Raw genomic sequence first — 27,568 nt, 5'->3', positions numbered from 1 at the left:
AATAAAACGGCATTTGAACTTAAACATTGCCGCCCGCCTTGCAACATCCAGCTATGTTGCAAAATTTAAGAATAAGTTAAATAATATTTACATGTTACATAATGAAAGTATACAGGATGTACATTTCAGTTTACAAAAAAGAGCATTTTATTTTAGTTCAATTCTTTTTTTTCTCTTGTTATGGTTTCCAATTCATGTTTCATTTTTTCCAAAACATATTATTTACAAATGTGCTCGTTAAGCACGCGATCGTAAATGGACTCGTTAAGCCCGATCGATTTTTAAATTTCAATAAATTTGACTCGTAAGAGCCGGGTGTCGAGGACTCGTAAAGTCAAAAGGCAGTTGAAGACTACCTTACACCCAAGTGTGATATGGGGTGGCGAAGCCACAAACAATTCTCCTGGAGGAACCCCAGAAGCCGTCGTCAACGGTTTTTTTTTTGGTTGCTGTTGCAACATTGTCGGCCAGAATGGCAGAATCAGTAGTCGTACTGATGGTATGTTCATCGGTAAGGGGTGCGATGCTAGAATTAATCTCCCGTTCCTCATCCAACATGGGGACGTCGTCCTCAGACTCTGGAAGGGTAGCAGCCATCTTTGCTATGTTTTCTATCTATGAAAATATAGAAAGATTTCGGAACGGAAAACCAAATTAACATAATGGTCAGGGTGACCAGAAACCGTAGGTCGCCTTACAACTTGTAGTCCGATCTATTGCGATTCGAACGCGGCCATCAACCCAAAGATTTTTCACGTAACAAAAACTAGGGAGGACGCGAGCATAACGCGACAGATAGACCTATGTTAACTCCCTAAAAGACAAGGATGTAATCCATTTGAACAAACGACGACCGTTAGTACCCGGATGAACATCGCGAATACGACATAATTTCCACGTAGTGGGGAGTAATAGTTCTCGTCGAGAATGTCGTGGACAAATCAAAAGTAGCATGTAAAGTTACCGCTTTCGTAGAAAAGCAGACAGTTTTGTAAATATAACCGTGGGTTATCATCAAGGCGTGACCTGTAAAGCATTCCACATAATCCCATTGCCAAAACCAGTAGTGGTAAAATAGCGTCGCGCTCTATGTGAGAAGACAGCTCAGAATTATGGTGTATATTGCCCCTTGAACCAGACGCATTATTCAAATTATGGTACCCCGTCAATACGTCGTCAACGTACATGCACCTCCGTAGGATGTGCGCAGCAAGAGGAAAGTCATTCTCCGTGTCGTCCGCCAATTGCAACAGTGTCCGTATGGCTAGAAATGGAGCACAATTTACTCCAAATGTTACAGTTTGTAACTCATAGTCCTGGATAATGTTTTGCGGAGAATCCCGAAATAGTATTCTCTGCAGACAGGTCTGAGACGGGTCAACTCGGATTTGGCGATACATCTGTGTGATGTCGCAATTGTACACGAATTTGTACAACCTCCATCTCAAAATGAGGAGGACCAAGTCAGTTTGTAGAGTCGGACCGACATGTAAAATGTCATTCAGGCTATTGCCGGTAGACGTCTTATTCGAGGCGTTGAAAACCACTCGAAGCTTAGTCGTCCTTTTGTCGGGGTTAATCACGGGGTGATGAGGTAGATAACAAACTGGGGCGTCTGTTGGCGTAGCCGAAACTGGCCTCATATGACCCAAATGTAAATACTCTCGTATGACGTCGTCATATACCGTCTTAATTTGTGGTTTTCGCAAGAGGGATGCCTCATTTCGAAGAAATTGTCTTAAGCAACCCGTCCTTGAATTTCCTAAATCGATTTGTCCACAGAAATCAGTTTTGAGCGGAAGTGTAACAATGTATCTTCCCTCAGAATCCCGTCTAGTCGTTCTCTTGTAATTGTCCTCGCAAAACTTATCTGATGCAGATAAGAGAGGGCGTCGGGGAATCTCCTCAAGTTCCCAAAATCGGAGAAGTGTCTCGTCAAGACCGTTTTCCTCGTGGAGGTCCACTGCAGTCGTGAAGACTGAAATATTCGAGGAAGGGATAGGACCCGTGACAACCCAGCCGAAGACTGTGTTTTGTGCTAGTAATGATCCCAAAATATTCGTTCGCGTACCCTCCAACACAATTTTCGGATAAAGATCCGCGCCCAAAAGCAGGTCAACAGGACGACAAACAAATAAATTGGGGTCAGCCAAACGTAGATTTGGCATACTAGACACAATGTCACGATCTAGAGAAAAGGATGGCAGGTTGCCGGAAATGTTCGGAAGAACATACGCTGTAGTCTCCAGTAGGAGCGACTCATCTAGTGGGGTACCAATGCAAAGTGAACAAAGTTCTCTCGACGTGATCGAAACACTTTGATTCACACCAGAAATTGTAGCCGAAGTCGAAGACGTACTCAGTCCAAGTCGGTTCCGCAATCCTTCCGTAATAAAGGATGATTCCGAAGCGGGATCTATTAAGGCCCTAGCAGGATACGTGATACCCTGGTGAACGATATTCACCATTGCAGTTCCTAATAATACATTTCCAGTACGCGAAGTGTGGAATACCTGTCTACTGGACGTCCCTGACACAATGCCTGTCGATGTAGAAGGTTCATTGGCATCCACTGGCACCGGTACGGGATTCCGTGAAACTGGTGCGGGAACGATAGGAGCAGTCCCGGGACCAGTCGATGTTTCCCTATGCAAAAGAGTGTGGTGTCTTCTACCACATTTACCGCAATCATATGCGCTGGGGCAATTAGCTGCAATATGTCTGCGGGACAGACAATTCATGCAGCACTGATGGCTCCTAATAATATTCATCCTCTCACGAACTGAAAGATTATGAAACCTAGAACACGTTCTGAGGTGATGATGTCGTCGACAGAGAACGCATAATCTGTCAGGAGAGGATTGGGAGGAAGGAGGCGTACTTGATGGGGAACGAGTCGTTTTCGCATTCGTGAAATGCGAGCGAATTCTTTTGTTGGCCGGAGGCCTGGCGTCAATGCCGCGGATATCGCGAAGACATGTCAATGTCTGGATTCTTTCCGTGAGAAAGAAGTCCAAATCTGACCAAGAAGACAAAGCAGACTTGTCCTTAATACTCTGTTCCCAAAGTGTAACAGTACATTTCGGCAACCTCTGAAGGCATAAAAAGACGAGGATGGGATCCCAATCGTCAGTGGCCACATCGTAGATGGACATTGTCGAAATGCATGTCGAGATACCACGTTGTAGTTTCTTCAGTCCTGAACTGGTCTCAGACTCCAAGACTGGCAAATCAAATAATAATTTGAGTTGGTGGTTCACCAAGAGGCGGGTATTATCATAAGTACCCTTTAGCGCCTTCCACGCAAGAGCGAAGCTTCTATGCGTGAGCGGAAATTTCGAAACCACATCGCGAGCTTCACCACTGGTTTTCTTGAGTAAATGACACAATTTTTCAATATCGCTAAGTCGGCTATTGTTAATGTATACCGCTGTGAAGAAATCTCTAAATGTCGGCCAATTGAGAAAATCGCCGTCAAAAACATCTATATCACAAGGCGGTAGATTGAGACTATGGGAGGAACTATTGTCTCCCCTAGAACTAACGGAAGAACTGTGTGAGTCATCGGACCTATGAGAAACATTCAAAAGAGATGTTTGGTCCTCCAACCGAGGCGATTTAGCAGAATGCTTAGATGGTGCACGTAGTGCATCCAATTTACCTTGAATTGACCCCATGACATTCAAGTAACAATTATAAGCCACATCATATCTGCCGCCAGCAGCAGCGGCTGCCTCGGTGGCGTTGCTCTGTGTGGAAACAAAGTCAAGACATTCGTCGAATAAGCCCTTAACCTTTTCCCACAATGACTTAGCCTCGGAACCATGACATTCTAGTCTATAGGCGGTGAGATCATTGTCTCGCAAACTGTGAAACTTCGTTTCAAATCGGACTACTGCGTCAGTTGCTCTTGTGAAAGCAGTCAGTGGTGTAGTAGTCATTATGACCAAGTACTGTCAAACTTAAAGGGCGAAAAAATTGACACGTGATGTCCAAAACTCTTGAAAAGAGTATAAATCGGTTCAAAAAGCTACTTCGATTTGTCGTCGAACAAATGAAAACGCAGTTATTCCTCTCAGTGTATGCGAAAGTTGTATCGTCAACACACAATATTTTTCGCAGTGTACCGAAAGTACTAAAAATGTGAGTAAGGTAACGTGATTACCACAAAAACACAAAAAATGAGATCCGAAACTTTCTCACAGTGTACGGAGTACAACCAATTTTTTACAGTGTATCGTCGATACACCAATTTCCTTACAGTGTATTGGAAATACCAGCTAAAATTAGCTCTGTAATGTAAAGTATAAGTATTTTAACTTTTTGTAAAAATTGGCGAAAAATTTCTCCAAGTGTATGAAAACACGTAAAGTTTCTTCAAGTGTATCGTAAATACAAGAAACCCTTTTTCGCGTGGCGAAATATATGCAAAATCTTTATTTGGAAAATATTACAATATTTTTCCAGTGTACCCTGTGTTCCAAAAGATTTTTGCAAGCGTATCGTGAATACAAAAAATATTTTCAGTGTATCGTAGAATACAAAGAATAATTTTTGCGTGGCGAATTATCGAAAAAATTGAAAACTGTATATATTACGAGAGAGTTTCTCTCAGTGTATATATTATCCAAAAATTCTCCCAGTGTACGTAGATACACAAAATTTGTGCACGTGTATCGTGAATATCACTTGCCAAATGGAAAAATTACAAGACAATGAAAAGTCGTGAACTTTAAATTGTAAAATGTCAACTTGACCGATTGTAGGGTGCACGGACTGTAAGATGCACACTACGAAACAGTAAGGTCCAACAACAACAGTAATATAAAAAATAAAAAAGTTTCGTGGGAACTCAAATATGTCAGTATTACGATAATATAATAAATACTGTTCTTTTATTGTTTATATCGACCGACCGTAGGGTACACTACCACGTAACACGAACGATAATAGTAAACGACCGATATCCGTAGGAATCAACAATAAATACTTTTCTCAATTGAACTTGCAAAAAATTATTTTTATAATTTCGCGCCGTAAGCGACCCACGCTAATAAACCAACGTGTATGCAGTTCGAACGTATGTTGGATGTAACACCTGTGTGCGTACGTGTGTATAGCAAGGTGAACGGCAACTGTATAACACTTTACTATTGATGCCTATTGGCAAACCAATGCTTACAACCAATGCAATTGTTTTTGTTTTTTCTATGCCGATCGAAGATCAAAAAACCAAAAGAAAAACACAACAATGTATACGCAAATAAATGACAAAATACAGCGAAAATTAAATGCAACTTTGACGTTGAATATTTGGACGAAAACAAAGTGGAATTAAACGCACTTTTCAACACTTTAATGAGAATGTAACCGGGTATTAAAGACCGACGGATAATTTAATTTTTTCTCGTAGAGATTTAATGTACAACCGATATAAAATACGAGTTGTAAAGCGACCGTAGGCGAGTGTTTATTTCTGTTTTATTTTACACCGAAGGATATGCTCACTTTTTAATTATCACTGAAAGTACATACCTTGGTTGTTGATAATACAAATATTTGTGTAATAAATTGAAAATGCCTCGTAGAGGATGGTGATCGTCAATCGTTTGTTGTTGTTGGTGGCGTAGCCTTTGCCTTCGAGGAAGAAATAAATAGAGCGAATTAATTCTTTCCAATTAATATTCGGCTCGAATGGACCAATGAATGCGTGGCATAAAAGTAGAAAAGAAATAAAAAGGCACTGGTTTAGAAGTTGAACCAAAATATTTGGGCTTTATTTAATAAATTATTGTTCGTCAAACAATATTTACCTTCGTAGAAGCGAGAGAGTCTCAAAGAGAATGACAAAAAGCTTGGATGCCGAAAGGCGGGGGTTGATGACATTTGACGTTAGAAAATGTCCCTATTTTCGTACCGAAAGGCAGAGAAGGTGTAGACAAATCCTAACGGCGGGATTACACTTAAAAACGATTATATGATTGAACCAAACTAATAAAACGGCATTTGAACTTAAACAATAGGAAATTTGTCAAAATTTTATTTCTATAGAAAAATTTGTCAAGATTTTAATTCTATAGAAAATTTTGTCAAAATTTGATTTCCATAGGAAATTCTGCCAAAATTTTATTTCTATAGTAAATTTTGTCAAAAATTTATTTCTATAGAAAATTTTGTCAAAATTTTATTTCTATAGAAAATTTTGTCAAAAATAAGCCGGCTATCATACAAAACCTTTTTTCGGAAGGTTCAGGTGTGGTTCATTGTTGGGTTCACTGAACTGCCTGAATTTATTCTGATAATTGGTTGATAGTTTTGCTGCAAGTAGAGGATGCTGATGAGGAATGTGGTAATTCCGAAACGTGCGTCCATCCAACCATCTTGCAGTCTATAGGGCTTTGCCCAAATAAATTTGACAAACATTCATTTCCTCTGTTGGTTAAGCTACACTTGTTGTTTAGTAAATGTATGGTTTTAAGCTGAAATAAAAAAACAACAACAATGCTTAAAGAACAAAACCAACAATAACAAAACAAAACGAATGGAAAAAGAAGAGGAAACACGCTCGAAATAAACCCAGCCAACTGCGCTCAAATCGATGATTTGACAGTGGCATAGGAAAAGAGATATGTTTGTTTCGAATTTATTTCGGCATAAGCCGGCTATAGGAAATTTTGTCAAAATTTTATTTCTATAGAAAATTTTGTCAAAATTTTATTTTTATTCCTATAGAAATTTTTGTCAAAATTTTATTTCTATAGAAAATTTTGTCAAAATGTTATTTCTATAGAAAATTTTGTCAAAATTTTATTTCCATAGGAAATTTTGTCAAAATTTTATTTCCATAGGAAATTTTGTCAAAGTTTTATTTCTATCGAAAATTTTGTCAACATTTTATTTCTACAGAAAATTTTGTCAAAATTTTATTTCTATAGTCAGAATGAATGACAGCGTGGTTAAAATGGTAATGATCTGGCGCCTAAGATGTTGTACTTATTTTTAGTTCATTTTTGACTGTGATATGCAGATGTTCTTTATTTACCATTTTGCATATTATATATTTTTAATTTTATAAATCATAAATTTAAAAATATCTTTATTTTAAAGAACCTGGAATCAATACCAAACCCTTTGCTTGAAAGTGAAAATCTTGTGATATTTATGAGAATTTCAAAGTCACCTTTTTTATGAGAGGAGTAGTTGAAGTTTAAAATAATGTGAAATGCCCTTCGGACATGTCTATAAAAAGGAGGATAAGAGAGAATTTCGACCCTTGTAGTATCACAATGGACTGAATAGTCTACACTCTTAGAAAAATATGTTTTTCATATGTTCCGATATAAACAAAATGTGTTTCGGGCACAATTTTTAAACACAATTTATTTAAGTGCAAACATGTAATGTTCCTAAACTAACACTAAATGTTTGGGACATCTATGTTAATATGTTAGAATATATAATGTTTGGGGCATGAATGTTTCATAAAAATCATATGTGTGAATGCCAACATATATGAATTTACAAATTTCGACTAAACATACATATGTTGTGATATTTTATTCAAAGCGACAGAGAGAGAGTATAGAGAAAGAAATAGAGATAGAAACCGGGAGAGTTGACGAAAGATATCAACATAACACACCGAAAGAATCAAAAGAGAACAATTTCTGTGAAACCGCTTGCATGTTGTTTCGGAAAACTGTTTTATGATAAGGCCAAAAATTTGATATGCTTAAGTCTAAATATTATTTAATTTGAATAAAGAGAGTAGACATTCGGAACCAAGTGAATAGACATTTGAAAATCAAACAGCATATGTTTTCGCCATGAGAGCAGCATTTTATGTATGTGTGGACATGTGTTTTGTTTATCATTTTGGCATTATGGGCACAATTTTTTTCTTGGTTCGTTAAAAGAAATCAGGGGTCTCCATAAAAATAACGAAAGGGCACTATACTCTTATTACAGTTGGGACAGTAAAATGATTAATAACCCACATTTCGAAGTTTCATTATAAAAATTTAATATAGTATAAATATAAATGTGTAAATTAAAAAAAAAATGTTCGGTCAGAGCAGGGATTGAACCCACGACCCTTTGCATGCAAGGCAGACATGCTAACCACTGCTCCACGTGGCAAAGAAATGTATGTTTCTGTTAAATAATGTTATGTTTGCATGGGTTCGTGGGCGCTGCAAACTATGCTATATAAATGTAACTTATAACGATAATTATCTGCTGGTGACCATAACAGCTACGTAGCCCAGTGGATAGTGTGTTGGTTTACAAACAGTATGGTCCTCGGTTCGATTCTCCGTGCAGGCGAAAGGTAAAATTTAAAAAATTTATAAAAGTGAATAATTTCTTCAACATTATTTGTATTACTAAAAATTTCGTGGAAGTGAAAATTACGATAATGTTAGGGAATGAGCACAATCGTCTTTCGGAAAAATTCTTCCAAGCATATAATATTTTTGGTCTCAAAATGCTTCCAAACATATCATATGTTCACATAAAACAAACATATTAATGTTTCGGCAGTATCCAATAATATATGTGCTTCCTGCAAAATATGTTTGGAACATATGTTAAAGAAGCGATTTTTTTTGAGGGTGTAAGTACTTCTAAAAACAACTGGCTGCCACTGAACCTAATCTAAGTTAACCTTGATCCTACTTTTGTATAGTAAACAGCCGGTGGAAACTTATTCCATAATATTCGTTTCAAGTTCATAAACTTATTTCAATATCTCCAAACAATCTCAATGTAATATCCTCTCATTAACCCGACCACACAACTATCCTGAATCTCGAACATGGTCGAATATTACAACCAAGTGGCATGTAGCTGGATAAAAACTAATTTTTAATAGCTTCATTCATTCAACTCAACCACACCCTAGCTCATTTGGAATTTTTTGTAGTTGCTCATGCCACAACTTCTAAGTCACCATCATCATCATCAGCATCATAGATTGTTGGGATTTTTGTGGTCGTTTGATGTGAATGAAATGGTAAAATTCTCTGAATACCATGGTCACAACCCACAAAAACTAAATTTAAATGAATCGACCCGGTTGCTTAGTTGCTTCATTTTCAATTGCTGATAGCGAGCAGCATCAGTACCAAAAAGCAAGCAAGCAAACCATCGCCACCATTATCATCGTCAGGGACACCGGATGGCAGATGGAAGCATTGGAACTACTGTCACAAGATATGCCCTGAATGCTGCCATTAGTTGTGCATCTAGTTTTACTTTATCTTTCGTTATCAATATTAGAGAGTTCTGTTTTTTCATGGTTCTGGTACTGATGATTTGCCACATGGTGTTAGAGTGCTGGTGTTCAACTGAATAGCTAGTCATCAATTCCGTTTTCTACGCCAGTTTCCCCTTAACCTAATTTCCGATAAAAAGTTCATAGCTTAAGGTAGGTAAAGGTCGATATCATCGATGGACATATACCCCCTACACCATTAAAGCTACTGTCTCGGCACTAGTAAACAAAATGAAAGAGAGATTGTCAACGACTATATTATTTATTATACAATTCAAAAAGGATTTAGGTTGAATTAAACATCAACATTTTATTTCTTATTTTAATTAAAATTCTGGAAAATTTTTCGAATTTTCTTTTTTAATTTTGGGTCACTCACAATACGTGTATTTTGTATTGTAATTTGAAGTTTTTTTTATCAAAATTTTGTTTCTATAGAAAAATTGGTCAAATTTTTTTCTCTTTTCGCAAAATTATGTCAAAATGTTATTTGTTTAGATATTTGGTAAAAATTTTTATCTATGGGAGATTTGGTCAAAATTTAATTCTATAGAAAATTTTGTCAAAATTTTATTGTTATAGGAAATTTTGTCAAATTTTTTTCTATAGAAAATTTAAGTACCTCTTAGTTGGAGAAGAATATTTAGAAAAATCTACGAAAACATGAAAAATTCTACCAATTTACCAAACAGTAAAAAAATCTATCAGGTTTGGTAGAATTTTACCAACTGTGGTAGTGATTGTGATACTTCTTCTTTCTTTTCACTGAGTGCTGCCCGATTAGCTCAATGACAAGGGACATTTTATAGCGGAGTCCAAACCGCGTTCCACATTGCGGCTAATCCACTTAGAATATCTTTGAAACCCTCAAAATTGTCACCAGCAGCGAATGAATATTCCATCGTTGATAACAATTTTTGGTGTTTGCACCACGGTGTTCAAAAGGAAAAAAATGTGAGAAATAACATGAAATTTTAGAATCACGTTAGATTTGTTACAATTGGCTACCTTTGGCATGATTTTTGGCCTTCAAAGGGTGACAAAGCTATCACATTTAGCTCTGCGATATTTTGGATCATTCTCTGTGAAGCGCCAATGATTGAAACTTTGGTATTTGCTACTACCGTCCTTACTCTTCAAAATGTCCCAGGCCAAAAGTGCAACATATAGATTTCTGGAAATTTCGCTGGCCATGGTGTGGTAGAAATCAAGCAAAGATAACGCTTTTAAAGCCATTCTTGGTGAGTGCATTGCTGCTTATCTCCAGTTGGGATGTCCTTCGAAATGTCTTTCTGCCCATGGCTTCAATTCAATCTTTAGGACATTCTCCCTATAATATTCGGCTTTTTTTACCTCACGAACGATGATTACGAGCGTGATACGACCATCGACCCACACCATTACCATCGGTTGCACTTGAGTTCTAATGGTCAATCGAAGTTAAAAAATTTCCGATGACCTCGTTTGTTTGTTCACCAACTGACCAATTGAAATGGCTTCTCATTGGAGAGAACCAAATTCGGAAACTGGCCACTTTCGTGTTAACGAAGCAACTACTTGGCTATTTCCAGTCTAATTTTTTTTTTTTGGCATCGGTGAGCTCTTGCATTTTTTGGAACTTGAATGGCTTCTTCTTCGTTCTCGCGATATGTTCAGCTTACGAGTAAGTGTTTTACCACTGTGGCGAGGATTTCTACCTAGTCTGGTCTTGACACTTCGGAGAATTTCTGGTGTTGTTACCGTTTTTTTCGTCCACTTTTTTGGACGCGATGTAACTCTGTTAGTATCACGGTAACGATAAGGGGTACGGGAAACAAAAGATTTAAATATTCATATTTAAATGCTGGAGGGCTCTAACGATAGCCACTTGGGGGGTTTGCAATCAAATATAAAGCGAATCACACTATCACGCGTGAGTTCTCTCACGGATTACTTTGTTTTCAAATACAATATATCAAAATGCTTTTGTAAGCTTGTAAACAATAAAATGAATATGAACGTTCACTAGAATAAATCTGTCAGCTTTCAGACGAGCGGGTTAAGAAATGATAGCAACCTTAAGTTTGTTCCTATATACATAACATATATCAGCCACACTGCATATGTGGGCCTTGCACACAAAGCGTTATGAGTTCAATCCCAATTTCGACCGTACAAAAAAAGTATTTCGCCGGTAAATTCGCTCTGAGATGTACTGCTGAAATTTTGGAGTATTTCAAAGCTTTTTTAAGTAGGTGTGAAACGTCCTTCGAACTCGGCTTTAAAAATAGGGTCCTTGCCATTGAGCTAAAGACAGAATAGGGCAGCACTCATAGATAAGAGAGAAGTTCCCCATCTGTGATACCACAATGGACTGAATGATCTTACTGAGCCTAAACAACGGGCTACCAAAACACTGGTCCCGAGGATCCCGTTCAGGGGCCCTCCTTATTCCAGCTTGTATTTTAATTTAATTTGACATACGCTGACAGACATCACCGGCGGGATCTTGTTGACCGTATGAAAGACCTACGATAGCCTACGTACCACCTACACCCAAAGAAAAAATGCTTTCCTCAGGAACGAAATTTTAGACAAATGAAATTCCCCTTTAAGTATTTGCTTGTAGAGCAGATAAACCGAAATTTTCGATAAATGATTCAACGATTGTCTATTTCGTTCCTCAGAAAAGAAACTGCTCTTTCAGTGTAGACATTTCCTTGAAAAGTCTGATTGCATATAACAAAGTCGATAATATGTCAAGCTTATCCCAATGGAATCCCTACCCTCACCAACCAATATCGATTTCGAATAGTAGCTATCAATATTACTACAGAGCCCACCATAGTCGTCTATGCTCCATATTAGTCAATAGGTACTTGTTTTTCCCATTTTATTTTAGAAAACTTGTTATTTCTGCTTGAAATTATTTTTCCGGGAACACACATTTCGATTGAGATTGAAGGTTGTTTTTTGATTCGATTACATCGTTTTTTTTTTTTGCCACCAAAGTATTTCCCAGTAATTATATTTGTCCATGCTGGCCGAGAATGTTGGTGTTGTTTTTTTATAATAGGTACTCAAGTAGATATGCAGCGGCCCTAGTGACCTCTGACAACCATGATGCAATCATCTAAGAATGATGATGATGGTTTTTTTCTTTCATTCGTACTCGTAAGTATTTGATTATGTCTATCGATGGATAGTTGGGGGTTATGACCCAAAAAAAAAAATTCTAGTTTGGGTAATGACTTTCAGTTCCTTTTCCTTTTGGGCCATGTTGATTTCTTGGGAAATCTAACTTTGCAAATGAGTATATGAAATTTTTGGGAGTTTATGTGCTCCTATGTGGAATTCATAAATATTTTTATCATGAATTGTTATATTTCGTGGAATATGGGTCTCGAGAACCAATTCCATTGGCAAAGTTTACACAATTGGCTATTTTTTTTTTTTTTGCTGATGTTTATGGTCAATTTATTTGATAAAAAAGACGATACAAATTCCCTTTATTGTGGACATTAATAGAACCATTTATGTGCTAATGTATATTCCTAAGTATATACCATGGGTTGGTAGGAAACCTAGCATAGATGTGAGACACTCTAAAAATTCAATGGTTTATCAGGAAGAAGTTGATAGCAGATTTCTTATGGACAACTGGAGAAACCATAAAAACTAAAAAGATTCTATCTATACTGTGGATTTTTGGTTTATGAATTTCCATATTAATTTGATCATAATTGTTAGGCCATACACTCTAAAAAAAAAGTTAACCCACCGGGAAGGAAAATGTGCTATAAGTAGCTTTTATTAGGCCGATACCACAAAACTATGCAAATATTTTTCGACAAATTCAAGAAAATTTATGAGACATAATTAATTTTTCTCACTTGTTAAAAAATTTCTTAGTTTAGAGTAAAAAAATGGAGTTCAACATCGCAAAAATATCTTAAGCTTCATACGAATTTGTTGTGGTAAAATGTATAAATTTTATAAATTCTGAATTATTTGTGAGAAATACGAATTTAGTAAATCCTTATGCTTAATTTTACCACAATGGCAGTAAAAAATTGTTCAATTTGGGAAGAATAATTCTTGTATAAGTTTCATAAGAAAACAAGTAAGTAAAGTAGAAAGTCGGGCGGGGCCGACTATATCATACCCTAAACCACCATTACAGAATTAGTAATCATAAGCATTTGTGGGGTAACATATAGGTCTGGGAGATAAACCGCAGTTGCATATTTAAGAAAATTAAGGGGTACATGTCTATGGGTGCTTTGTGTCAATCTGACTATAGCTCATAGTCAATGTTGCCAGGGAAAATGTTCGGTTTACCCTACAAGAACAAAAAAAGTTCCCTACTTTCCCATACATTCCCAAACAATTTTCTCTACTATATTTTTCGTTAAATTTAAAAAATTTTACAAAACAAAAATGGTTCTAAGTACTTTATTATCTTAAAACATGAATATGCAACGTATATAACTTAGAATATAAATCTGTTTTACCACCACGGTTGCCACAGTTGGTAGAATTCTACCCGAATTAGTAATCTTTTTTGTTAAATCTCTTTAAAAATAAAATTTGGGAAAAAGTTTCTATAAACAAATATTTGTGAGAAATTTTTCTATAGAAATAAAATTTTGACAATAAGTTCTATAGAAATAAAATTTTGAGAAAATTTTTGAGAAAAAATTCCACAGAAATAAAATTTTGAGAAATTTTTTTATAGAAATAATATTTTGAAAAAAGTTTCTATAGATGTACAATTTTGACAAAATGTTCTATAGAAATAAAATGTTGACAAAATTCTCTACAGGAATAAAGTTTACCACACATTGTTAAAGATCAAGCCTTGCCGGCTTCTAATTTCCTCCTCTAGAGCCACCAAAATGTCAAAATTATTACAAATTGTGTTAAGTGAAAATGCCCTACGTCCCTACAAGACGCTAAATATTAGAAACACCCTACATATAGGGAATTTACCCTACTTCTAGCAACACTGGCTGTGTTGATATTGCGCCTACGGAGTTAGTATGCCACTAATATTGGGCCCATTATTAAAAAAGAGAAAATCGTTAAATTAGTGTGGGTAATAAATACAAATTTGTAAAAACCGAGCAATATTCTTATGTAAGAGCTACAAGTACGATAAATACGATCGGCTAGTACATCAAAATTTGAAATTTGAGTAACATTGGTTAATAAATAAGAGTACTACGGCCAAATTTGGGAAAATCGAGGGATGCATATATATGGAAGCTATATCTAAATCTGAACCAATTTGCAAAATATTTTGCGGCTTTGATTAATATCACAAAAGGTTACCTTGTGCAAGATTTGAGTAAGATCAGTTAAGAAATGAGGCCTGTATGGTCAAACATAAGGTTATTAGGGCGAATTTTTTAAAATTGGGCGATACATATATGAGAGCTATATCTAAATTTGAACCGATTTCGATGAAATTTTGCACATATAGTTAGTACTATAGAGGACTGGATCTAGCCAACTTTTTGGCCATAGAACCCTTATTTATTAACCGAACCCTCTTTTGAACAAAGTAATCTTTTTCATCAGCCTTCAAGTCTGAAAAATTTGATCGAAATCGGTTTAGATTTAGATATAGATCTCATATATATGTATCGCTCGATTTGGCCAAATTTAGCCATAAGACTCTTATTTGTTCACCAATGCTACTCAAATTTCAAACTATGTGTTACTACCCGATATAATTTTGATTTAAAAATAGCTCTTATATGGATATATTGCCCGATTTTCACAAATTTGTATACATTTCGCAAACTAATTGAGCGATTTCCTCGTGTTTTATTACTGGACTCATATTAGTGGCATACTAACTCTATTAAAACTCAGACTGATATAAAGCTCCCATAAATATGAACTCCTCACAAATACATATGTTTAGTAATTCAATATGGGTGGATTAGGATATGATATAGTCGGTTCCGCCCGACTTTCTACTTAACTTCCTTGTTATACCCTAAACCACATAGTGGTCAGGGTATAATAAGTTTGATCGGCAAAAAAATGTGCCTACCAGAAATATTGCTTTTAGACCCCATAAAATATATACCGATCGACTCAGAATCACCTCCGATCTAGCGCTTGGTGTCCGTCCGTCCGTCTGTCCATGTATTTGTTGTTTACAGGATTCCGGTTGCAATTATTAACCGATTTTGATGAAATTTGGTACAGGGAGTTTTTTGGGCACAAGGACGAACGCTATTGAATTTGGAACAAATCGGATCAAATTTAGATATAGCTCCCATATATATGTATCGCCCGATTTCGACAAATGGGGTCATTTGGCGCGTTTTTTCAAACGGATCGTCACCAAATTTGGCGAAAGGTAATATTTTCCATCGCATTTCAAGTCTGCAAAATTTAATCCAAATCGGTTCAGATTTAGGTATAGCTCTCGTATATATGTATCGCCCGATTTTCCCAAATTTGGCCACAAAACCTTTATTTATCAACCGATCCTACCCAAATTTGGCTAAATGTAGTCTTCTAAAGCACTAACTATATGTGCAAAAAATCATCGAAATCGGTTCAGATTTAGATATAGCTCCCATATATATGTATAGCCCGATTTTCCCAAATTTGGCCACAGAACCCTTATTTATTAACCGATCTTACTAAAAGTTGGCTAGATCCAGTCCTCTACAGTACTAACTATGTGTGCAAAATTTCATCGAAATCGGTTCAGATGTAGATATAGCTCCCATATATGTATCACCCGATTTTGAAAAATTCGCCACTAATAACCTTATGTTTGACCATACAGGCCTCATTTCTTAACTGATCTTACTCAAATCTTGCACAGGGTAACCTTTTGTGGTATTAATCAAACCCGCAAAATATTATGCAAATTGGTTCAGATTTAGATATAGCTTCCATATATATGCAATTTGGGAAAATCGAGCGATGTTACTCAAATTTCAAATTTTTATGTACTAGCCGATCGTACTTATACGTACTTGTAGCTCTTATATAAGAATATTGCTCGATTTTAACAAATTTGTATTTATTACGTACTTATAGGGAGCCACCGTGGTGCAATGGTTAGCATGCCCGCCTTGCATACACAAGGTCGTGGGTTCGATTCCTGCTACGACCGAACACCAAAAAGTTTTTCAGCGGTGGATTATCCCACCTCAGTAATGCTGGTGACATTTCTGAGGGTTACAAAGCTTCTCTAAGTGGTTTCACTGCAATGTGTAACGCCGTTCGGACTCGGCTATAAAAAGGAGGTCCCTTGTCATTGAGCTTAACATGGAATCGGGCAGCACTCAGTGATAAGAGAGAAGTTCACCAATGTGGTATCACAATGGACTGAATAGTCTAAGTGAGCCTGATACATCGGGCTGCCACATAACCTAACCTAACCTAACCTACGTACTTATAGCTCTTATATAAGAATATTGCTCGATTTTAACAAATTTGTATTTATTACCCACACTAATTGGGCGATTTTCTCTTTTTTAATAATGGGCTCAATATTAGTGGCATACTAACCCCGTAGTTACAATATCAACACAGCCAGTGTTGCTAGAAGTAGGGGAATTTCCCTATATGTAGGGTTTTTCTAATATTTAGCGTCTTGTAGGGACGTAGGGCCACAATGTAGGACATTTTCACTCAACACAATTTGTAATAATTTTTACATTTTGGTGGCTCTAGAGGAGGAAATTAGAAGCCGGCAAGGCTTGATCTTTAACAATGTGTGGTAAACTTTATTCCTGTAGAAAATTTTGTCAACATTTTATTTCTATAGAACATTTTGTCAAAATTGTATTTCTATAGAAATTTTTTTCAAAGTATTATTTCTATAAAAAATTTTCTCAAAATTTTATTTCTGTGGAATTTTTTTCTCAAAATTTTATTTCTATAGAATTTATTGTCAACCGAATTTGTGGCAACCGTGGTGGTAATACAAATTTATATTCTATGTTATATACGTTGCATACTCATGTTTTAAGATAATAAAGTACTTACAACCATTTTTGTTTTGTAAAATTTTTTAAATTTAACGAAAAATATAGTAGGGAAAATTGTTTGGGAATGTATGGGATAGTAGGGAACTTTTTTTATCCTTGTGGGGTAAACTGAACATTTTCCCTGGCAACATTGACTATGAGCTATAGTCAAATTGACACAAAGCACCCATAGGCATGTACCCCTTAATTTTCTTAAATATGCAACTGCGGTTTATCTCCCAGACCTATATGTTACCCCACAAATGCTTATGATTACTAATTCTGTAGTGGTGGTTTAGGATATGATATAGTCGGTTCCGCCCGACTTTCTACTTAACTTCCTTGTTTTTTAATTACAATTGATTTTTTCGGAACTTTTTTGTCCTAAAAAATTTGAGACAAAACATGCTTTCCGAAATCACATAAACATTTTAATGTTCTCCGTAAAAAGGTATCATTATGTTTTTGAAATATGTTTGGAGTGATCATAATCCTTCTCAGTGTGTAGATAAATAGCACAGAAAAGAAATAGATTTTAGTTCAATTTTCATACGTAGTAGTTCATTTCTTCCCGTAACACAGTTTACTTTAGGTTAGGTTAGGTTAAAGTAGCAGCCCGATTAAGATTCAGGCTCACTTAGACTGTTCGGTCCATTGTGATACCACATTAACTAAAAGTACCTATTACATATGGGCACACAGTTTACTTTGTTTTCAATTTAGAAATTTCAACCCATGTCTTTATAGGTCATATTAAATTGTATATTTTTCACAGTGCATATTATCAATATTATCTATGAATTAGTTGACTTTCCCCATTTGTGTCTCTATCCAAATGCAAAAACATCGAACAAGGACATTTGAACCAAAATAATGAAAAAACCTCATGAAATGTTTGCCGAATTTCATTCATTCATAGTTGCTATCATAGATTTTATGGAAAATTTGGCATTGAGATTTGCACCAAATCCCATTCGCTTCATACTTTTTGGTGATTATTGCCATCTAATGGCAATTATAGTTCACTATGTTGTGTGACAATACACAAAGCGATATTCCGAAATCGAAGCGATTTCCATTAATATTCCGTTGCCATTGGTAGCACAATTGGCTTGTGGTTTGTTCACGCAAAAGTGTCCATGTTGTGGAATTTATTAAATTTATTCAATTCCATTGGGACGTGCTTTAATAAATGGCCACATGAGCACAAGCACAACAAAATCTATGGCATAGGAATATATTTGACATCAATTTTACCAAAATATTTACTGAATGTGAAGATATGAAAAACCCGCTGGTGTTATTTGTTTAATGTCCTTATTCAAGGCATAGTGAAAGGACGTTTAATGAAGTTCTCTAGAACTTCCGATTTCTACTAGACATCCGTTTTTATTCGATTTCAACGACTCTCAAAAACTTTATTAAGCCGATAAAATTTTGATTTTGATAATTTTAAAAAATTGTAAAAATTAAATTTGTTCAGTTTTCAAAAAAGTCGACAAGTTGGCTTTTTGAAATACTCGAAAAGTCAACCATTTGATACTGGATGTCATCCTTATTACATACAAAGCCACAAAATTATTATACCCTGTACCACAGTAGCGATAGAGGGTAGAAAAATGCTTTAAATCTAATTTGAAATTTGACAGGAATGTAGTTGTCTTCAGGCTGACATTTGAATAAAAACTCGAAAGTTGCACAGTCGAAATAAATTAACTTTTTAAAGAAGAGAAACCCATGTAAGACCTATAAGAGAGAAGTTCACCAATGTGGTATCACAATGGACTGAATAGTCTAAGTGAGCCTGATACATCGGGCTGCCACCTAACCTAACCTAAGACCTATAAGATTCTACATCCAATTCGGTGGAACATGCTGTCTGTACTCGATGAGTCTAGAGTGCAGGTCTATTGATTTTGCAGGACACGCATGAGTGGCGAACGACCACGATTTGGGCAAACATCTTGAATTTCAGGGTTCAGAAGAGAGGGAAAACTGTTCATGTACCTGGTAATGCCGGATCATTACTGGAATAGCGCCGATGTGGTCTCTACGATTTGGGCAAACATCTTGAATTTCAGGGTTCAGAAGAGAGGGAAAACTGTTCAGGTACCTGGTAATGCCGGATCATTACTGGAATAGCGCCGATGTGGTCTCTACGATTTGGGCAAACATCTTGAATTTCAGGGTTCAGAAGAGAGGGAAAACTGTTCAGGTACCTGCTAATGCCGGATCATTACTGGAATAGCGCCGATCTGGTCTCTATAAGCAGTTGTCTCTCATCATCGCTAACAGATGGTGGTCGCCTACCCACCGCTACACTGGGAAGAAGATCTTGCCTTCTGAACAGCCCTTATTCCTTCATCACTGTCATCGCCGATCATGTGATTTTGATTGAAAAGCCTATTATGTATTCTTAGCATTGGCTCGTTCAGATGGTGCACACAATGACGCGTCACCGAGAGCGTTTTGTATAAATGCTGTTACGGTATTTAGGAGTGACATTCAGTGGTAAATTGCAGCCCAGTATTCTGCACCGTTTGAAAAGACCTCCATAGGTCTCTATTAAAGGGGATCAATAGGCTCATAGGTGATTTGAATTGCCTTTTTATCTTTCCCCCAAGTGCTACCAGCTAAGATATTCACGATCTTGTTTCTGAACCCCTGATAATTTGTATGCAAGGCGGGTATTGCACAACGGTCGTTTAACTCTTTGGTTCACAATGTGATAATGGTTGCCGTCGATTTCGGGACAGAAGTTTTCAAATCCCTGCTTAAAAAGATGTTCCTAAGCTTCACTATATCAACTATGGAAGAGTTATAGGTTATCAAATGAAAATCTGAAGCTGGAAGAGGGTTCCTGTCCCGTACACCGCCTTGAGATACTCCTTGTTTGTTCCTTATGGGCGAATATGCCTTCCCTTTAAATTTTACATACGTATGCTTACCAGCCATATAAATTGCCAATAATCTCTTAAAATCATTATAGTGGGAGGTTTCCATATTATCCCTTAAGAGAGTGTATCAAATGCTTTAGATAGGTACAAATCTGCTACAATCAAAATGGTCATGGGCAATGAAGGCTATTTCCACACCGGCGTTTCTCCGTTCTGCTTAAGAACAGGATGATCTGGTAACACTATTCTCACAGGATAGTATAGTCTCTTGGAGCCCGGAAATGAGAATATACTTTTTGCCCATAAAATCTGTGATTTCAGTAATCTTTATTATCGGCACTGAATGATCTGGAGGCCATGGAACCTATCAAATGGTTGGGCCGTCGCACCTGGCCGATTTGGATGTACTCACAAGGGAGAGTCAGTTGTTGCTGTCGTGTTTTGCTATTGTTGACCCATGGGGATAGCTGAGATTGTTGGATTCATCGATAGTAAGTTCCAACAAAATCAGGGGTATATTGGTCCGAATTCTTGAGACCTGAGCACCTTAAGTGTATTGAGATCTTGCAGATGGAGCTGTCTTAATGAATTGCCTTCTTCATGTCCTTCTCCATGCGCTGCATCAGATATAATGTAGTTACAAACGGACTCGGGCTAATGGGTGGTGAATATGTTAGTGTGGGAGGGTGTGACGTAGGTTTTGCAGTCGTTCCAAATGGTCCTAGATGTGCCATGGATTTGTTGGTTTGTACCTCTGCACTTTATCATGTGCTGGTGGGTGAAGAGGTCACAGTAATGCGTCACGGAGAGCATTTTGGATTCATGTTTTGTCTTGGAGTGACATCCAGTGCCAATTCTGCATGGTTTGAAGCTTTCTCTATTCTGCGACAGCAGGTTTGAACAAAATTAGGGGTATATTGGTCCGAATTCCTGAGGCCTGAGCACCTCAGTTGTGTGAATTTCCTTCTGCAAGCTCGACTTGATTCTGGACCAGATGTAATGTTAGTTGCAGACGGATTTGGACTAATGGATGGTAAATTTGTTTGTGTTGGGGGTGTCATGTGGGATTTGCAATCACAATATGATAAGGTCTTGTTATTGCATAACGTAATGCGCTTTACAGACAGTGCTCGTGTCGAACATATCCAATATATTGTGCACATTATAAGTTAAGTCCGAAGGCATAATCGATACTGTTGCATGTCTATGGGATCGATAACACATTTACCGATTATTTAGTCATCGCCGACAAGTCGTATCGATCCGACACACTGTAAGATTCTTTACAAACACCGACATTCCGTCCGGAATAACTGATAGTCTGTAAAGCGCATAACGTAAGTGTACCCAGTTTGACATTTTCTACTGATCACAGAGTAAACTTCACGCATGACTGGTAGCGAACAAAATGAACACACGCCCTTCACTGATCTTGAATTGCTCTCAATGTTGACATGTTGTCTGAGCAGACTGCCTAGAAAGGAAAAAAGGAATAGGATAGGGTTTGGGTTGGGTTGGGGAGTGAGAGAGCGTAGGCATACATACTTGTTCTAATCCCGTGTGGCTTTTGTAGTTCTTGGACAAGGAGGGACTCCTTGTATCAACCGCAGAATGTAGGACCGAATGCATTGACAGTCGATATAACATTGTTAGGCTCTCCGTCAGTTTTGTATATTGGGTACAATCTGCTTTATTCAATAGAAGAAAATTATCTGGTCGGCCCAATGGTAAAAAGTAGAAGTGCCTGTATGGAACAGATATTTTTAGTTAATATGGTATCACAATGGACTAACATATGTACCCTCCACCATGGATTGCGTAGAAACTTCTACTAAAGACTGTTATCCACAATCGAATCACTTGAGTTGGACATCCTAACACCGTCTTCTAAATTGTAACTTAGTCCATACGTGGTATATATTAAACTAAACAAGTATATACGGCCGTAAGTTCGGCCGGGCCGAATCTTATGTACCCTCTACCATGGATTGCGTAGAAACTTCTACGAAAGACTGTCATCCACAACTTTCAACTCACTCGGTTGAAATTTGCTCCTCCAAGAGGCTCCAAAACCAAATCTCGGGATCGGTTTATATGGGGGCTATAAATGATTATGGACTGATATGGACCACTTTTGGCATGGTTGTTAAATATCATATACTACCACCACGTACCAAATTTCAACCAGATCGTTATGAATTTTGCTTCTCCAAAAGGCACCGGAGGTCAAATTTGGCGATAGGTTTATATGGGAGCTATATATAATTATAGAACCAATTCCTGCATGGTTGTTGGCTACCATATACTAACATCACGTACCAAATTTCAGCCGGATCGGATGAAATTTGTTTCACTTAGAGGCTCTGCAAGCCAAATCGGGGGATCGGTTTATATGGGGGCTATATATAATTATGGACCGATATCGACCAATTTTTGCATGGGTGTTTGAGGACATATATTAACATCACGTACCAAATTTCAACTGAATCAGATGAATTTTGGTCTTCCAAGAGGCTCCGGAGGTCAAATCTGATGACCGGTTTATATGGGGGCTATATATAATTATGAACCGATATGGACCAATTTTGGCATGGTCATTAGATATACTAACATCATGTACCAAATTTCAGCCGGATCGGATGAAATTTGCTTCTCTTAGAGGCTCCGAAAAGCCAAATCGGGGGATCGGTTTATATGGGGGCTATATATAATTATGGACCGATATGGACCAATTTTTGCATGGTCATTAGAGACCATATACTAACATCATGTACCAAATTTCAGCCAGATCGGATGAAATTTGTTTCACTTAGAGGCTCTACAAGCCAAATCGGGGGATCGGTTTATATGGGGGCTATATATAATTATGGACCGATGTGGACCAATTTTTGCATGGTTGTTAGAGACCATATATTAACACCATGTACCAAATTTCAGCTGGATCGGATGAAATTGCTTCTCTTAGAGGCTCCGCAAGCCAAATCGGGGGGTCGGTTTATATGGGGGCTATATATAATTATGGACCGATGTGGACCAATTTTTGTATGGTTGTTAGAGACCATATACTAACACTATGTACCAAATTTCAGCCGGATTGGATGAAATTTGCTTCTCTTAGAGGCTTCGCAAGCCAAATTTGGGGGTCCGTTTATAAGGGGACTATACGTAAAAGTGGACCGATATGGCCAAAATATATGACCCAAAATATATACACTTTATGGGGTCTGAGAGCAATATTTCGTTGTGTTACAATCGGAAAGTTAATATAACCCCCATCCTATGGTGGAGGGTATAATAAATAATTTTACAACTACAATTGTTTTAGTTCAACTCTATGAGTTTTATGATATTTTAATTTCCACAAAAAGTGGCATGTCCGGTTCCAAAGATTTACACTAATGATTTTAGTAATGCTTTCGAGTCAAAGAAGCGGAGAATTGAAGTAAGGAAACCTCAGTTCTCTTTGAAATTTGAGTATTACGTATTTGATTCTGGGAAACAAATTTTAATTTATTCGTTTTTCCAGCTTTTTCTTTCATGTGCTACTAAATTCTTTAAAAACAGAATAAACTGTTACAACTGATACTGTTACATAATCGCGTAATCACTGGTACCTTAGTATTATAATTCTCCGAAATCATTCTTTGTGATAAATTGTTCCTATAGTGATATTTGATAATTTGTTATTTTATCCAATGCTGTATTTGTATTTAGCCATTTTTATAATTTCTTTTTAAGTCCTGCAAATTAGGTCTCGATATTAGGCACGTGCTATTGTAATTAAAACTTCTTAGAAATGGTTTATGAATAAAATGGTTTTTGATGAAGGAAACAACCAAAACAAAAGCACTTAACACAGGTATTAACAACTGTAGAAGCAACAACAGTTGTTGTGGCCACCTGTGTTCAGCTGCCTTTAGATTTGACCAAAACTAATTTGCATTCATATTAGTAATTTAAAAATTTTATCGACATAGAAAAATATTTTAATTGTTCGCAGTGGAATATGAACAAGTAAGATTGTATACAAGAAAGGACAAAATTGTTGAAATGTTCGAAGTACTTTGCATAAAATATACTTTAAGAAATTGTGTCTAACTTAATCTTAGTAGGCTATGAAACTGATGAAAAACAATTTGTGTTGTCAAATAGATTTTTTCACATTTATTGTACTTTTGATTTCTAAAATAAACGTTTGGCTAAATAAACAATAAAAATAAAAAATAAAAACAAATTTTAAATAAAAGAAAGGGCATAATTCCTTATTTAACAGTTTTCTTCTTTAAATTTAGGACAGGAATCTTTGAAATTTGTGTTCTATAGTTAAAGTCGTATGTCTTCGAAGTAAGGCTTAAAGTAAACCATTTTTGCTTTAAAGACATAATTTTTAACTTAACCGAGACATTGAATGGAAAAGCTTCTTCTTTAAAAGTTTTTTTAATTATTTAAATGACTTTAATTTATACATGAATAGCTTTGTTAATAAATCTGCAAAAAGGGAATAAAAATCAGAAAAATTAAATCTTTATAATAATTTTAATTTTACAGAACCTAGATTTAAAGCTACCTAGCTCCCTAAATTATGTCCTTACATTGGTCAGATCAAAATCCTTTAGGGAAGGTCATCTTTGTATTCAAGTAAACTTCATTTTCAGTGTTCAATAATAGACTCCTTTTTAGACCCGACAACCACAGCTTGAATCTGTCAGCCCCCTTCATCTTTAAGACTTTATTTCCTTCCAAAATGTGATCCATTCTCCGTGAAACTTAAGTCGCCTTAAAATTTTGCCAAATAGTATTCTTCATTCAATCCTATTTGTACTGAACCAACGATCTTATTACCCAAGTTGATGCATACCAAATATTACATTCAGTTCGTTTGTAAATAGGGATTTATCAAAATTTTTTGCATTATTGACTAAAAATTCCCAAGATACCTACTCTAATCTATATTACTCAACAACAACAAAAATTTGAATAACAAATCGACAAAAAAAAGCCAGACTATGTCCTTGTATGTGAACTCCCTCCTTGCAGTGACAGCGCAAATAGTTTCCCATCCCATGAAAAACAATTTTAATGATAATCTATTAGTTATGTCCCTTGGTATTTCAGTTCGTTGGACTAAAGTAAAAAACATTGAATTTTTATATTCCATAAAGACCTCTCTTGTCGCATTTTTTCTCCCATCTTTTGTTGTTTTTTTTTTTTGTAATCTTTGGGTCTTTGGCAAAAACTACAAAAAATCACAATTTGCATTTTGATGTTGCATATTATGAATGGAGAGATGAAAAGAAATATCCTTTAGAGCTTTCACAAAGTAGTTTGTCGTTGTATGTATGAGTGTGTGCATGTGTGTGTGTCATCTGATCTCATTGTGTTGTATTGGCAGAGAGAAAGGCAAAATGCCGTATTTTGTTTCATTGTTTAGATGACAATTTTCCAAATCCTTTCGCCCACTCACAATCCTCTTCAGCTAATTCCATCCCCCCGCCCTCTTTGTCAGTCTCTCTTGAGAATTCAGCTAAGCAACGGGCCCACCACGCTAAATGATTGTAGTTTAGTTTACAAGTCCGTTCAGTGGTTGCCCGACTAGATGACTATGATTTCTATGAGGACGATACTCTTGTCCGTTCTTTGTATCCATTTTCTCTTTTCTGATAAAGTGATTTTTTGTGTTATCCTTAATTGACTTGCGGCAGTATAATGTTCTGTTGCATGACATTGCGTTGCATTGTCATTGTTTTTTGTTGCATTTTGGCATTATTGTTATTATTATAGTTTTGTTGTTGTTGTTGTTGTTGAAATATTTAATTTCGAACAAGCAAAAGCTATTCGTTTCACAAGGATACTCACTTTACTCCTTCATAGCCATACAGTATTTGTTAGGAATTTTATATTTGGTAATGAAAATGAATTTTCTTTTTTTTTTCGGTTCGTAGAATGTAAATTCTCAATGTTATTTGGGTAAATAACTATGAGAGATTGCGTTCTCCCTAACCAAAAAAATAAATAAAAGAAACCGCCATATTCCATAAAAGGATAATAGTAAAATATTATTTTTTTTTCAAAAGGACTCATTTAAATAACTTTGAGTAGAACAGTAATTATTAAAATGGATAGCGAAATACAATGCAATGCTGGATAAACAGGGTAGAAAGTTATTACCATGGTTGAAAAGAGAAAATACTTAAAAGTTTTGAGGTATAATTAGGTTAGTTTAGATTTAAGTGGAAGCCCGCTTTTTCAGGCTCACTTTGTTAAGCTTCGGCCTGGCCGAACTTACCACAATTTTAGTGATTTTTTTATGCGCATTGCACCACGATGGCTCCCAAAATTTCACGATAATTCCAATGAATAATTATCCGACACTTACCATACCAAAAGCGGCCGACACACTTTATAACCGCCGTAAAAATGGATTGGTTTCATGCTCACGATATGATACTGAGTCGATAGGTACACTGAAAAAAAAGCATGCCCGGTTCCAAAGATTTTGTCTTTACACTAATGATTGTGGTATTGATTCCCAGCCAAAGAAGCTGAGAATTCAAGTAAGGATACTTTTAAGACGCAATTTTCTTTTAATTTTATGTTTTGGGTACTTAATTCTAGGAAGCAAATTTTAATTTTTCGTTTTTTTCAAGTTGTTTTCATCTTATGCTATCAAAGTCTTTTACAAACGTGTTAAAGACAGCATAATTTTCAAATTCAGACTCGACTTCCAGTAGAAATTAAATAGCGTAATTTCAAGTAAAAACGACTTTAAAATAAAGTGTTGAAAAACATGTCCTATTTTTGAACACTTTTTTGCTTTGTAGTCAAGATGCAAAAAGGCCACAAATTTAAAGACAATTTCATTAATTTTAAAGAATTTTTATGAATTATTAAAGTCAAGTTGGCCTTAGTGCAAAAACATTTTCTTTCATGTTATGATACCTATTCTTAGGTCGAATCACTTAATTATAAGGACAAAACGACTTCATTGAAAAGTTTATAGACTTTTGGAGAAGGAAAAAAACTTTATATCGGAGAAATCAGTCTTCTATGCTAAGCAAAATTCGCATTCGTATTTTAAGGACATGAAATCTTTGGCCTCACGACATAACAGGTTGGCTGGTAAGTCCCCGGTCTAACAAAGAAAAACTAATTTTTTTTGTCAAAATTCTTTTTTATTATTCAACATAGTTCTCTTCAAGAGCGATGCAACGATTATAACGACCTTCCAATTTTTTGATACCATTTTGGTAGTACTCCTTCGGTTTTGCCTCAAAAAAAGGCCTCAGTTTCGGCGATCACCTCTTCATTGCAGCCAAATTTTTTCCCTGCGAGCATCCTTTTGAGGTCTGAGAACAAGAAACAGTCGCTGGGTCCAGATCTGGAGAATACGGTGGGTGTGGAAGCAATTCGAA

At 36.3% G+C, this 27,568-nt stretch overlaps 2 protein-coding genes across 3 annotated transcripts in view; one reads left to right on the top strand and one right to left on the bottom strand.

The window, feature by feature from the left end:
- The window catches only part of kek5 (leucine-rich repeat, immunoglobulin-like domain-containing kekkon 5 protein), a 524,846-nt gene that overhangs the window by 448,926 nt on the left and 48,352 nt on the right, over positions 1-27,568 (top strand). The gene's annotated exons all lie outside the window — the stretch shown is intronic.
- Positions 942-3,941, bottom strand: LOC142230851 (uncharacterized). The gene has a single exon (XM_075301474.1). It carries the CDS (start codon positions 3,939-3,941, stop codon positions 942-944), a length of 3,000 nt encoding a protein of 999 aa, XP_075157589.1.

This window comes from Haematobia irritans, chromosome 3, assembly GCF_050003625.1.
Source record: "Haematobia irritans isolate KBUSLIRL chromosome 3, ASM5000362v1, whole genome shotgun sequence".
Lineage (NCBI taxonomy): Eukaryota > Metazoa > Arthropoda > Insecta > Diptera > Muscidae > Haematobia > Haematobia irritans.
This window is presented reverse-complemented; position numbering and strand designations above follow the sequence as displayed.

Bases quoted from the DNA above. Each gene is read 5' to 3' on its own strand.
- LOC142230851 (XM_075301474.1), bottom strand. From the start codon at position 3,941: ATGACTACTACACCACTGACTGCTTTCACAAGAGCAACTGACGCAGTA.